The sequence below is a fragment of the Camelina sativa genome, chromosome 1 (genome assembly GCF_000633955.1).
Source record: "Camelina sativa cultivar DH55 chromosome 1, Cs, whole genome shotgun sequence".
Lineage (NCBI taxonomy): Eukaryota > Viridiplantae > Streptophyta > Magnoliopsida > Brassicales > Brassicaceae > Camelina > Camelina sativa.
The window spans coordinates 15,330,549-15,344,478 of NC_025685.1; the positions used below are offsets into that span (position 1 = coordinate 15,330,549).

At 34.6% G+C, this 13,930-nt stretch overlaps 1 protein-coding gene and 1 long non-coding RNA gene across 10 annotated transcripts; one reads left to right on the forward strand and one right to left on the reverse strand.

Moving 5' to 3' along the window:
* LOC104791581 lies at positions 1,152-4,564 on the forward strand. Of its 9 annotated transcripts, XR_768933.2 has the most exons (9): positions 1,152-1,494; positions 1,683-1,760; positions 1,838-1,897; positions 1,979-2,059; positions 2,165-2,283; positions 2,536-2,607; positions 2,756-3,348; positions 3,713-4,095; positions 4,184-4,564. It is a non-coding gene; the product is annotated as an uncharacterized LOC104791581 (long non-coding RNA). The 9 variants fall into 9 exon arrangements; XR_002032947.1 differs by having other exon boundaries at positions 1,683-1,897; XR_768929.2 differs by having other exon boundaries at positions 2,165-2,607.
* Positions 4,772-10,182, reverse strand: LOC104791613 (hippocampus abundant transcript 1 protein-like). Its single transcript, XM_010517540.2, has 14 exons — positions 9,913-10,182; positions 9,209-9,320; positions 7,460-7,572; positions 7,241-7,363; positions 6,868-7,109; positions 6,684-6,759; positions 6,502-6,588; positions 6,322-6,402; positions 6,159-6,191; positions 5,935-5,988; positions 5,806-5,847; positions 5,308-5,386; positions 5,102-5,172; positions 4,772-5,001 (listed from the first exon to the last, which is right to left on the reverse strand). Exons 1-14 carry the CDS (start codon positions 10,159-10,161, stop codon positions 4,915-4,917), a joined length of 1,449 nt encoding a protein of 482 aa, XP_010515842.1. The 5' UTR covers positions 10,162-10,182; the 3' UTR covers positions 4,772-4,914.

Here is a 13,930-nt window from a genome sequence, read left to right on the forward strand (position 1 = left end):
GTTCTTGGGAATATATATAACTACAATTTTATCACTAGCTATATCAAGTAAGAAAACCAAATCCTCATATACATGAAACAATTTTTTTTTACCTGGTTAATATATAAAGTGATATATTTCTAAAACATAATCTAATATTATTGTTTGAGGCATAGTATGGGGTATAAGACCAACTCTAGTGGGAGTAATTATTGGGTTGTTCATGTTTTTTGTGGGCCAAATTTTAATTACAAAGGTTAAAAGTTGGCTCTACAAAAAGGAAAATCGCTTCTGCAATTGCTTGTTGTTCAGCTTTATTAAAAAATTAAAAATATATATATAAATATATAGTTTTTTGAGAATCTCCGGCCGTTTCTGGGTTGGAGATGCCCTAATACTAGTGTTCCTCTGAAGTACTGAAAATATGTTTAGATCTATTATATGATTTAATTCTAAAGAAATATATGTAGATAACTGAAATTTATGAAAGAAATCAAGATCTAAAATTAAAATTCCTTCGAAGCCGAAAATCACAAAGATCTTTGTGAAAACAAGCTATTTGCTAGGGAAGGTTTCTCTAGACACAATTTATACACTATGTGATTTTGTTCTTTGTTATATATACACAAGAACATTATCATGTAAATATTATAAGAACATTATTATAAAAGTATAACTTTTAGAACATTATTTTGTTATTACTGTATAATATGTAGTAAATTTGTAAAAGCTTGTAAACTGATTCAATGGTATTATACACGTAACCAAAATTTCGTTTATCTTGCGTGTTTTCAGATCCGAAATAGTGACTTTTGTCGTATTTTTTGCACTTTGACCACATTTGTAGCGACCAAGTCTATGTGAGAGAAGCAATTACAATAACAAATATAAGGTCTATGATATAGCATTTTCATCAAAATTAGTGAGTGTGAAGTGTTGTAGACAACTCACTACAAGAAATATCTGACATTCATAGCACAAAAAAAATAGCTCATTTTTCTGTAACTGTTGATAAATTTTTATTTTAGTTACTATACAAAAGCACTAAAACAATACTAAAATAGAAAATTAGCCAAAGAAAAGCTAATATTCCACCAAATATTAGAGAAAAAAATACATTTAAGTGCCATGTTTCAGATCCAAAAATAAAAAATAAAGTGCCAAAAACCTTATTTTCTGTACTACAAAAACAGAAAACATAACTTTTTTAAAAAAAAACCCCAAACATATCCCTCGAGACTCTCATCTCCTCTCACAAACCTTGCTCTAGATCTTGTTTCCGGCGAATCTCTGTTTGCTTCATCCATGCGCTTTCCTTGTCATTTTCTCCCTCATGCTCTTGTTCTTTTTAATCTCGGATTTTTCTTTGTTCCTCTTTCTAGATTTCACTAGCATGAGCTTCTTCTTAATTTTCGGTTTTCTGATTTTTGACACTTCTTTTTATACTTAGGTTCTTTTGTGCGAAGTTTATGTCTTTAATCTCCTCTTTGACGAAATCCAGCTTGCCCCATGCGTGTGGGTTCTTTATCTTCCTCTCACTCATCCTCTTGATTCTTCTTTCTAACTTTCTCTTCAATCTGTTTTCTCTTCATATCTTCTCCAATTTCTTCTAAAATCAACCCTTCCTCTTGTTTGATTCCCATCTCTATTTGTCTCTGATTTATATCAATCTCAGCTAAGACTTGAACCTCCCTTTTGTGCAGGTGCTTTTGCGCGAGATTCATGTCAATCTCTTTATCTATGATTTTCTGCTCATCCCACCAAGGCAGTTTCCTCTTGCAGTTAATACCTTCCCTTTGTCTCTCTTCAACCTCAACTGATTTCTCAGGGTCTTTTTCTTGCAAATTGTTTTGTGTAGAATTCTTATCTCCTGAGCTCTCTCTCTCTCTCTCGATGCTTTTCAGCTCAATCAATAAAGGTAAATTCCTTACCTCTTTCTTTCTTTCATTCTGGTTTTGCTTGATTTGGTCTGATCGTTGAATCTCTCCTCTCTGAACAGTCTTATGAGATGGGCATTTGGTTGGATCAAAGTATTGAGTCTCACTCTCACTAAAGTCTCTTTTCTCCTCTCGTCTCAACGGTAACTCGACCTCTTTTTCCTCAATTTGTTTATGTTTCTCTACGACTCTTGTATTCATTGACTTTGTTTGATTCTGAGAACCATTCTTGTTCTCTTGCCTTGCAGTTTCGTGAGCCTTCCCCACATCTGCCTCTTGTTTCTCATTACCTTTCTTTATGCCCATATCAGCTGCATCTTCAAGCAGCCATTGTTCCTTCTTAGCTAAGCTTTTGTCTCTCTGTTTGGTATCTTCTTTAACCCCCGTTTTATGCTTCTCAACTTTTTTGACTTGTGTCATCACATTTTCCATCAATAAGCTCAGTCTCTCTCTTGATAGTGACTGAACTTTTCTCTTTTCTAACCTTGGCTTCATCATGGATGTATCCTTTTATCTCAGACTTCTCCCTCTTGGTTTGATGACCAACAAGTTTGTAGACCTTCTTTTCAAAACCTTCGCTTGGATTGAAAATTTTTTGATTTATGAATTTTGGTTTCAGGCGGTCTCCCATCAAATAATTGATGTTTCTTTTGTGGCCCATTGGCTGATTCTCCCTCATAAGTGCATTTAAGTAAGTCATTCATGACTACTTGCTTCATTGTTTCATTGTGATTCTTATGCTTATGCGTATCTCTTCCTTGAGTTTCATGGTTCTCTGTAAGATCATTTACTCCCACAGTCACACACCTTAGTGACTGTTCTTTTTCTTTATTTTGCAGTTTTACAAATTCAACATCCTCACAGCCTTTATCAACAACTCCAGGTCTTGTTACCTTTTTAGTGCTCTTTGTACCCTTCTTCTTTTGGTTTCTCGAACTTAATGCAAATACCATCCATCTGACATATGAACTTCCACTATCTGTTTTCCTTCTTGATTCATAATTATACAACTTAGCTCTTTGAACATGACTTTGCAGTCATTTTCTATCATGTGTTGCATGCTTAGGTAGTTGTGAGTTAGACTAGGTACTAAAAGAACATCCTTCTTGTTCCTCCTTCCCGATTCTGTTATTACAGAGATAATACCTTTTCCTTGCGCCTGAACTATCTCACCACTTCCCAGATTTAGCCAGGCCCTTGTGTTAGTGTCTAATTCAGTAAACCAGCTTTTGTCATTGACCATATGACTTTTAGCTCTACTATATATCACCCAAATATCTTTATCGATTTCATCTTGAGCATCTGTGGCAGTGAATGAACTTTCTTGTTGATTGTTTGTCTTTGGAGCTTGTGTCATTGACCCTTTTGAATCTTCTTGAAATTTCATCTTCAACACATCCCACGCATCTTTTGAGGTCTCAACAACTGAAAGGTGAGTGATGAATATCTCTTCTGAAATAGCACTATTCAACAGTTGTAAAGCTTCCTGATCTTTCATTTTGAACTCCTCCCAATCTCTCATCATTTTCTTCTCATCTTGGGTGGGTGTATCTTAGGTTTTTGAGAAATTCCTTCAATAACTAATTTGACAGCCCTCTAGGCTGAAATAGAACTCTCATCTTTATAACCCATAAGTTATATTTATTCCTCCCGTCAAACACTTGAATCACTTGTAGATTCTGCATATTTCTACTTAAAAACAGATTTGCACCTGTTTTTTTTTCTTTCTTTTCTTCTGCTGTATTCACATGAACCAGCTTGTGCCTCTTCTGATTTCTAATCTGCTTCTTGTGCAGATTCTCAAATTTCCAGGTCATCAAGAACTTGAAGCTCTGATACCATGTTCGATAGTGCAAAGTTTAGCCGCTCAACACTTATCCTTCTTACTTTCTTAATTGTAACCTTACAACCACTACACATATTTATAGTAGTTTTAACCTTACCCTAATTAGTGTTTCACTTACACCAAAAAACCCATTAACATATATGGGCTCAATTAACACAAATGGCCCAAAAAGCCTTTTTCTTCCCTTGACCATTCCTTTCATGTTGACTCTTCTTCTTCTCTTTATTCTCTTTCACAAATACAACTTCTTCTCTTCTTACTCTTCAACATCTTCTTCCTCCCAAGTCATTTGTTCCTTTTTAAGCAAAGGATAAATTTCCAACAAACAGATGTGTAAGTCGAATTTGCTTTTTAAATTTGTTGTTGTTCTTTACTTTTGTGATCGAGACTAAGATTTTTGGTTTTGAATATGTTTCACTAGTAGGTATGGGGAGAATCAGGGTTCCTGGAGAACGCCAACACAGCCGAAGGCCAATCTCAGAACATCGGTCTTAAAACTAAGGAAAAAGACGAGAAGGAACTCTTCATCCAAAAGAAGAACGGGAGCACGCAAGCCATTCCTCCCAAGGTCAAAATGCCAACAACTAAACCACTCTAGAGGACTAGGAACAACCAACAATGAGAGATGAGAGCATTGCATTACCAACTTTATTCTGCGAATGGATAAAGATAACAGCTAAAATCGCCTTAAGCTCAGACGTATCAAAGTTAAATTTTAATCTAGCTTCACCTCCTGTCCAATGGTAAATGACCCCAAGGTCAATATTTCTAAGACCCGATCATCAAGATACGTGTTGGTGTATATGAATGAGAAACCCAGTAAAATATGTCCTCTGTTTTCCTAGAAATTAGCAGCAAGCGTGATGAAATAGGTATGGAGCCTCAATTTTGTTACTACTAGCCGCATGCAAGTGGCAAACTAATTCCATTTGCCCACATTTGCATTGACAAAACTGAGGCGCTCCAACTATCGACATCGATCAAACGTTGTTTGCTTGACCCTAGTAAATTTTGAACCGCCAGTTTAAGAAAACTAAGTGGTTTTTAACAATGTCTAGCTCCGAGTTCGTTACAAGTGAAATTTTGAAGTAAATTTGTTCAAGATTCAAGTTGCATTTGCATCTTGAGGTATCTCTTGTGAAGCTTCCCCATTTAATGTGTTGCTACCTTGCTGGTTGCTTTATTCACTAATGGAGAAGGAAGATCTTTTAACAGAAGACTCTGAAAGAATCCAATCATCTGTGGAAAATAAAGCAATGTTAATCATTATAACGAGTATAACAACAATCAACATATAGTTGTAATAATTGATATAGTCGCAGATGTAAAAAAAAAATACCAAGGAGAAGGCGATACATAGAAGGCTGAATCCAGGGAAATAGAACGGTGCATTTTCGGAAAGAAACAATGCTATATACAAACCAAAATTATTTTATCTGTTAAAAGCTATAGAACTTTTTTCAATCTCGGTAATAAATAACGTTATATAAAAGATAGTAATGAAAGAAGTTCAAAGTTCATTTTAATGTGTTCTCATGCACGTACCTGTCAATGGACTAAATACACACGGAGCTATAACTCCAGCCAGGGACTTTACCCCGGCTATGCATCCTTGGACCTTCCCCTGCATTGAGAATTTGAGATGGAAGCCAGATATCAAAACACTATCATCCCTCTTTAATTAAAAATTTGAGCGGTACGTACTAAATAAAAAAGATGTTAGATATAGTAATTAATCTTGTGTGTATTGAGTATGTTAATCGTTAAAAAAAAAAGGTACATATACATGAGATTTCTAACATTCCGTCAAGTAATAATTGTTTGTACTAACAGTTTATCTCGCAAAGATCTCGTTATATTCCTCATATGGGATATGATTGGCCACACTATAGTTCTGGCCTTCTGGGTCGGGTTAACCATACTAATTTGGGGCTGGATTAATTTCACTTCAGTATGGGATTAACCATACAGGGACTCATACTCTTAACCCCCATTTATTATCTACCATTTCTTTGAAAACGTTTTCCAGTTTTATAGTTTTACCTGTTCACCGGATCCAACTTGTCTTGAGGCAATACCACAAACCTATATGCAAATTCAAAATATGTACTGTAAGCAATAATAAGTAAAAAAAAAAAAGCTCCAAGAGACCATGACACGATAAAGTCTTACCGATGGCATCACGAACATGGCTCCGGGTACAAGCAGGGTCGTGGCATAAGGAATCTATATATATCGTTCGAACAAAAAAAACAATCGTATTAAATTTGTAGTCCTTTACAGGTTTAATTACTCTTCGACCAAAAATCTCCATATAAGAGCTATAGTTAATATACTTTAATTATAGAGGGTTTCAAAATATAGATTTCTTTGTAAAGAATTCTCAGTGAACTCACCCATGGTGACCACGCAACACTGAGAATAGCGGCCTGCATGACAAGCACATAACCAAATTTCTTAGTTGTGTATTCATATATATATCATGAGGACATCAACTGATTTTGAATGTCATAGATTAGATGGAGTAAAATGAAGAAATTAGTTTTCTTAAGTGTTTACGTTTAAAAAATCCATAAGAAGCCCTGTTGATAACACCCAACGTTCTCCAATGGCAGAAACCAATATTGGCAATATAAACAGCTGAGAAAGTAAAGTGAGCAGCATAAATATATATCAAACAATATATAGTTAACTAATAGTGCTACAAAAAATTAACTACAGATCGTTTACACAATATACCTGGGAGGTGGAGCCAATGATGTTATCCAGTAGAAAGAGCTCAGCAAAGTCATTTTTGTTGAACCCAAAACGAGCTTTCATAAAATACTGTCATTTAAAATCAGTCAATACATTTTTGTGTTAATCAAGAGCTTTCTTCAGAAACAAATATACGAATGTAAAAGTGTGGAGACGAGAGAAACCATGAAAGCAGACTGCATTCCACTTTGTGATAAGGTAGCAAAAAATGTAACCACCAATGTTTGAACGAGTATGGGACTGTTTTATAAAAAACCATATCAACCATTTAGGGTTATATATAAGTTACATATATACACGCAGATTAAACTATGGATACTTTGTAAATTGTGTATATATGGAACATACCTTTTTTTTATAAAGCTGGCCATATCTTTCAAAGAAGAATACTTAGCGTTGAAGACATGTGATTTAGTTGGTGCGTCTTTTAGAATCGGCTCTGCTAACATCCTTAGATCACCATCATCATGAACTTTTTGTTGATTATTACTACCACCATCATCAGAATTGTCGTTATCTTCGTCGTGTAACCTCTCTGTGAGGAAAACTCTCATGTACACCAAACCAACGAATAATGATATAGCTGAAACCTAATCAATTATAAATATGTTTTGATCATCTTTTGAGGTTTTTTTTTATAAGCACATCTTAGAGTTCGTCTCGCAATTTCTTCATTTTGTTTGTTGGTATGTATAATGATTAATGTATGATGATACGATACCTGAAAAGTCGATGCTATAGGTAGAAAACGAGCTGAGAATGTTGCAAAAACCCCAGATATTGTTTTGACACCAGCAAAAACTCCAAACATTGATATTCTCTTTTTTCCATGAACATTTTTGGCCTGAAAAAATAAACAAAATGACCTCATAAAATGTTGTAAATTTATTATTATAAAGACCAAAATGTCATATAATTAGATCATAGTGAGAAAGAGTACCACATAGGCTTGAGCGAGACAGTCAACAGTACCTCGGCAGACCATATCAAATAGAGTCTTGGTAATATAAAATGCGTAGAAAAAATTTATATCCCTTCTATACCCTAATATCGCTGCAAAAGGTTACTACGTACATTCAGTAGCTAAATAAGCCTAATAGTGACAAAGTGCCATTATGTGCAATAACTCTGAACGTCAATAATAATGATAAGAATCACTGAATCAGTATAATCAATATTAATAATAACTAAAAGATTGTGGCTTAGTAGTAGACTGGTAGTATATAATAATAGGATGGTGCTTTTGTGTTCCGGATTCAATCTTTTTAGGAATAAGATAGAAGTATCTAAATAATTTCGGATACAGAATTTTCAAGATTAATTTCAGAAAAAGATAGACAGAGAAAACGAGATATCCGTGGGAAGCGACTAATCATTTTCTACGTTGGCACTATTCTTTGTGGACTTTGTGAGGTATCGCGATCAAATAAACAAATAAATAATTTTAGGCATCTTGATTTATTTTATTCTTTATCATTGGTCTAAGACATAGGCCTGGGACATTCGGATTACTGACTGGATTTGGATTTTTCGGATTTGGATAATTTGTGTAGAATTTTTTTTATTCATTCGGATTGGAATATTGGGTTTACTGTTTAAATCAGTTTCGGATCTATTTTGAGAAGAATTTTATTTTTGTTCAATTTTAATAAAATTTTCAAAAAAATGTTTATATTGAGCAGATATAAGTGTAACTAAATAAATTTCTGATATTGGGGTTATTTCAGTTTTTTTTTTTTCTGGTATTTGGTATTTTTGGATATAAAAATAATTAAATATAAATAATATTTTCTGATATATAATTTTATTTAGGGTTTCTGGATTTGTTCTTTGATTTTTTATTAGATTGGAGTTTAGTTTGGGTAATTCAGGTAGGTAAATAAATACTATTTATTCGGGTTTTATAACTATTTGGTTCGGTTTTAAAACCTTATTATTCGGGTTTTGGATTTTTTTCCAGGGCTCATAAGTGGTTTTGCATGACTAGTTTTGGAAACTTTAACTCTATAATATGAATATATATATATATAGAAGAGAGAGAATTTATGTTTGGCTTCAAACGAAATATTTTATTTTCCGTTTTTAGAATCCGAGAAAAAAATAGAATAATAAAACTTATAAATTTTAAAATTAAAATTGTCAAAGAAAAAATTAACAAAGGGAGGTTAGATTTGGGATCAAATTCATTTTGGATATTTTCATTTTCAAATAAGTTGGTGGGAATTTTATTATCTGTTTGGATTTTATGATTATTCGGTTTGAGTAGGTGTGCGGTTTGGATCGTTTTTCACAAAGAAAAAGAAACTAAAAGAGTGTTCAATTTTAATAAAATTTTGTTAAAATTTGCAAAAAGTATAATATTGACAAATATAACTAATGTTTTTTGGTTATTTTGATATTTTAATTATTTTGGTATTTTTTGTTAGATACTTGTAATGAAATATAACTATTATTTTTGGATATATAGTTTTATTTCAGATTTTTGGGTATTGTTTTTGGTTCGATCGTATAATTTTATAATTTGGATACAAATATTTAGAATCCGTTATAATTTTCTGACTATTCGGGTTCTGGTTTTGGAACCGGATTTTTCAAATCGGTTTTCGGGATTTGATTTTTATGTCATGCACAGAAAAAATAGTAAAAACATTGGCACATGGGAAGAGAAAAGAACGAAAAAGAGAGGAACCTGGAGGAAGAATAGAGAGGCACATGGGAAGAGTGAGCAACGCTTTGATTCCATATCTGTCGGATAGATTTCCGATCACTGGCATCATGACCACTGTCCCTATTCCTACAGTCTTTTTTTTTTTGTTTGTTGCCATAATCATCGACAGGAAAAAAGAGTTTACATAACTAGTTTAACTAATTTAAGATTCTCACAATTTAGAAGCAAAAACAACTTGAAAATATATTTGGGAAAAAAAGTTAAATAAATTCACAAATACTTATTTTATTAGAAAATTCAGTGAGTTTATCAGTTTTATATTAAAATGAGAAAAAAACTACTTGAAATTCAATATATATGGACGACCACAAATTATGAAAATATTTATCATATTTCATCGCAAGAACCTTTCTAAGCTTTAGTTTTTGTTTTTTGGGGTACAATATATATCATGTCCCAAAAATAATCAAATGATGCCATCATATATGACAGTCTCAAATTACAACTAATTATTGTAGTAAAATCTCAAATTAACTTCAGTTTAATAGACAGCAAATGCGATTTACATGTCCATTCTTGAATTTTGAAGGCTAAACTATAAATTTTGAAGACACAGAAATTTTCTGGAAGCATTTGTACTTACCAAAAGACTAAACAGTCATTAACCAAACCAAAAAGACCCCAATTGTTATATACTATAATACTATATAAGTAGAGTTTATTACCACTTGTTGTACTCCGGTGAGATAAACGGCTAGAGAACATGAATCATTTATGCCGGAGCAAACTGCGGCGACAGTGACGTCAGTCATCACCGGCCTCACCAAGTAACCAGCGAATCCCGACAGGAACACCGTCATCAGCATGTGTCTAAGCTCTCCAAGTCTATATTCCACCATCTCTCCGCCCCTTCCTCCTCTCTCTTCTCCCAAGCTCACTTTTAATTCTCTTGCAGCAATAATGCAATAATGCATATGATATATGTCAATATCTTCTATACACGCGACAAAATTCATATATAATATTAGCTTTTGTTAATCATATAATAATACTTCATAGTGGGATGCCTGTGGGCATTGTCTCTGCAAAAAAAAACTTTAATAAATAAAATAGGGTAACTGATGTTTTTTATCTTTTATCACCATTATTGTTTCAAGGTATTTTTATCGTAGAGTTTGCAATTGAATTGAGAGATGGTCCGAAAATGTGTGTGATAGTTTTTTTTTTTTNTTTTTTTTTTTTTTTTTTTTTTTTTTAGTTCAATATCAATTATTCATTATTTAAATCAATACATTCAAATCAAGGTACATAACATTTTCCTCAAACGAAGTGGACTAAATGCAATGAATCGATCTAGTATCATCTTGAATCACTAGGCGGATCCAACGCTATCTAACCGAGAAACATTGCATTGTTTAATCACAACGAAATAGATAACACACCACGACTCGGTGTATGATCATCTCTTAAACCACCTAAATAAACCCTATGACATGAAAACAATTACTAAGACAAAGAAGACCAAAATCTATATTGAAGAACAGATCAATTCCAAGCTATTAAAACCTCATGATCGGTGAGTAGAACTTGTCCCAATAACATCAACACCCAGAGGCGCAACATCAGATAAACTTGGTTTCTCCGGCTTTCATTGTTCTGGTCCTAAGCCAAAAGCGGACAATACATCTGAATGACCCGACCAAGAGACGCGAATCAAACCAGCATGAAACATAGGCTTCTCTGTGCATTTCCGGATCGGCCACATCTCAACAGCCTTGTTGTCTCACTTCTTGGCCGGACTGAAACCGGAAGTCTAGGAAGCTCTCGAACGCCGGCTTTGAAGGAGTCCTCAAATCTCGGCCACCAACACACATAGAAGACTTCCCCAACAACCGGTAGACTCTAAAACCCGACTCAACCATTAAATCCGGTCAGCTAGGATCTCCGGCAGAAGGGTTAGGGATATCAGGAGGGCACGACGCAAGAACCCAGATCCGACACCCTGAAGCTGCTTAGAATGCCGCCTGGAGCAGCTTCGTACCGCCACCAATCTCCCATAGAGGAACCGAGCTGAGATCTCTTTCCAAAGGGTCAGTCACAACAACTGAACCACTCCTTCGTGTGGCTGGAGATGAAGAGATCGAGACACCTTATTACTAAAACTATAAAATAAAAGCAAAGGAGAAGAAGAACTTAGCCCTCTCACACCGCCGGCAAAGCCTCAGCCGGCGGAGAGGCGAACAGACTCCCGATGGCGGCGCTTGTAGATCTAGGGTTTTTGAGAGAGACTCTCTATTTTAGAGAGTTTTATGTGTGTGATAGTTTAACTAGACAAAATATGTGTGATGGTTCAACATTGATGATGCAAAATGTGTGTGATAGGTAAAAAAAGCAAAAAATAAGAAATTCACATATTTTTTTTTTTTTATCTCATTCTCCGGAAACCAAAAAAGTTAACTAAACACTAAAGCATCTAGTTTTCGCGTAAAAAAAATGAATTCTAGGCTTTCCAACTAAATTGTTCTAAACCGAATAATTAGAAATCAAACTGCACCTAACCAGTTTAACGGTGTCGATCGACATTCTTAACCAAAAACTGGTTTATAGATGTTACGTTATAGTTGTTCTGGCAGTAAAAGATATTTGTTTTTTTTCTTTTTTTTTCTCGTCCATCCTATATTTCCTGTTTAACTTAGATGTGTGAGTGTACTCTCACATAACACATGACTCTTTATGTGGGTATATATATATATATATATTTACATACCCATATTAGTTTAGACATACCTTATCTAGGCTTAATTCGTTATTCTAGCACAACAATGTCCTTAACTACTGCTACAATTAATCCATAGCTGGATTAGTACGATCGTTAAAAAATTTTGTTTACTGAGAAGAGTAATCCTTGCATGGGTGAAATACTGCAGCAAGAAAGCAGTCTTATACTCATCCCATGTTCGAATATTATCTCCTTTCAAAGACTTAAACAAGTGATAAGCTTTATCACTTAGAGAAAATGAGAACAACCTACAATTGACAACACATCATCAGGCACCCCATTCATTCTTTTTGTACCGCATATATCTTGAAAGTACTCCAAATGGTAAACTAGGTTCTCTGACGGTAGACCATGAAACTGATTTTACTTCATAAGAGCTAACAATGCTGGTATGATCTCAAAATCATTTCTGGCTATTGGAGGATGTTGGACACCTCCGCGGTATATCTCAGCGTTGGGAGCATCATGTTCCCTCAAAGTTTGTCGAACATTTGCTGGCCTTTGATTAAAAGCAGCTAAACGGGCAGCTTTGCGGCCCACCGCTTCTCTTTGCGTAGTTGCACGGGCAGCCTCTCCACCAGCAGAGGATTAACATTCCCAGCAGGAGGGGGATCCTCAAACTCTCCATGATATTCATCTTCATGATGTTCATCATCCACATTTCCAACATTTCGACCAGCTAAACCATCAGCCATTTCAGCAAGTCTTTTCTTTCTCCTATTTTCTTTTTCAAACTTTCCCAAGTCCTCATGGTATTGTTCTAGGTGTGAAGAGCCTGCACTGCGGGTCATACACCTGAGAAAACCAAAAAGAGAGAAAAAGCTTTAGTTACCAACTGTAAATAAAAATACTCTTGACTATAAACTAATCATAAATCTCTAGGTAACGCAATTGGTCCCCGAAAACGGTCCCAACTTGATTGCTCGAGTAATTAGCCGATACAATTAACCGCAAGGCAGTATATACGGGATCGAATCCACAAGGACCAATGGTACACTAAAGATTTGCGAGAGTCGTAAATAGCTAAAGCAGACGAATCTTTATTTGTTTGGTTTTCAAGTTTGTAAATAAAAATGCAGAGAATTAAAATCGATTAACTTATAAGCTTAAAACATTGGGTCGTAGGGTATTTCAGAGATCAATAACTAATGAGAAAATGTAATATGGAATTCAATAATTAAGAACCGTTCTAGAACATGAACACAAGAATAGACTAATCCTATTTCAAGGTATTAGAAACTAAACTTGACTATTAGTTTGCTAAACTTTCATTTGCAACTTCCTAGCCAAATTTGCATTACAATCAAGTTCATTATGTTCACAATGCGTCCTAACATCAAATTTCGCAGGCTAGAAATACATTGCTCAATTCACACTCATTCAGGCATTCTATCTAACACTTTTGATGCATAGAAAGACCTAGAGTCTAAAACAAGGTGATCAGTCCTATTTTAGCATTAAGATCATGTGAATCAAAGAACCTAAGGATTAAGAACTCCAAACAACAATTCATTGAATCTCCTAATTGGAACCCTAAAACCTAATTGGAGAACTACTCACACATAGGAAAAGAGAAAATAAAAATCATAGATGAAGAAAGGGTTTCGATATCCTCTCCAAATTGTCAATGAGGATGAATCTCTAGAATCCCAAAAGAGTGGCTTACAAAAATTCTCAAGTTGCAGAAAGAAAGCATAGAATAAAACTTAGGGTTTTTCTCTCAGCAAATAAAAGATATATATAGAGTTCTCCAAATAACGTAAAAAAGAGTAACGGCCTAGTTAAGACATTTCTCAGCCATGCGGATTTTTCCGGCAGGCGGGTTTTGACGTGAAACTTACCGATTCAGACTATGTTTCTTAGCCAGACAGTTTTTAACGTGAATCATGTCGAGTTAGACTTCGTTACTTAGCCAAGCGGGGTCAATTGGTAGGCAGGTTTTCACATGAACCAATATCCATCTC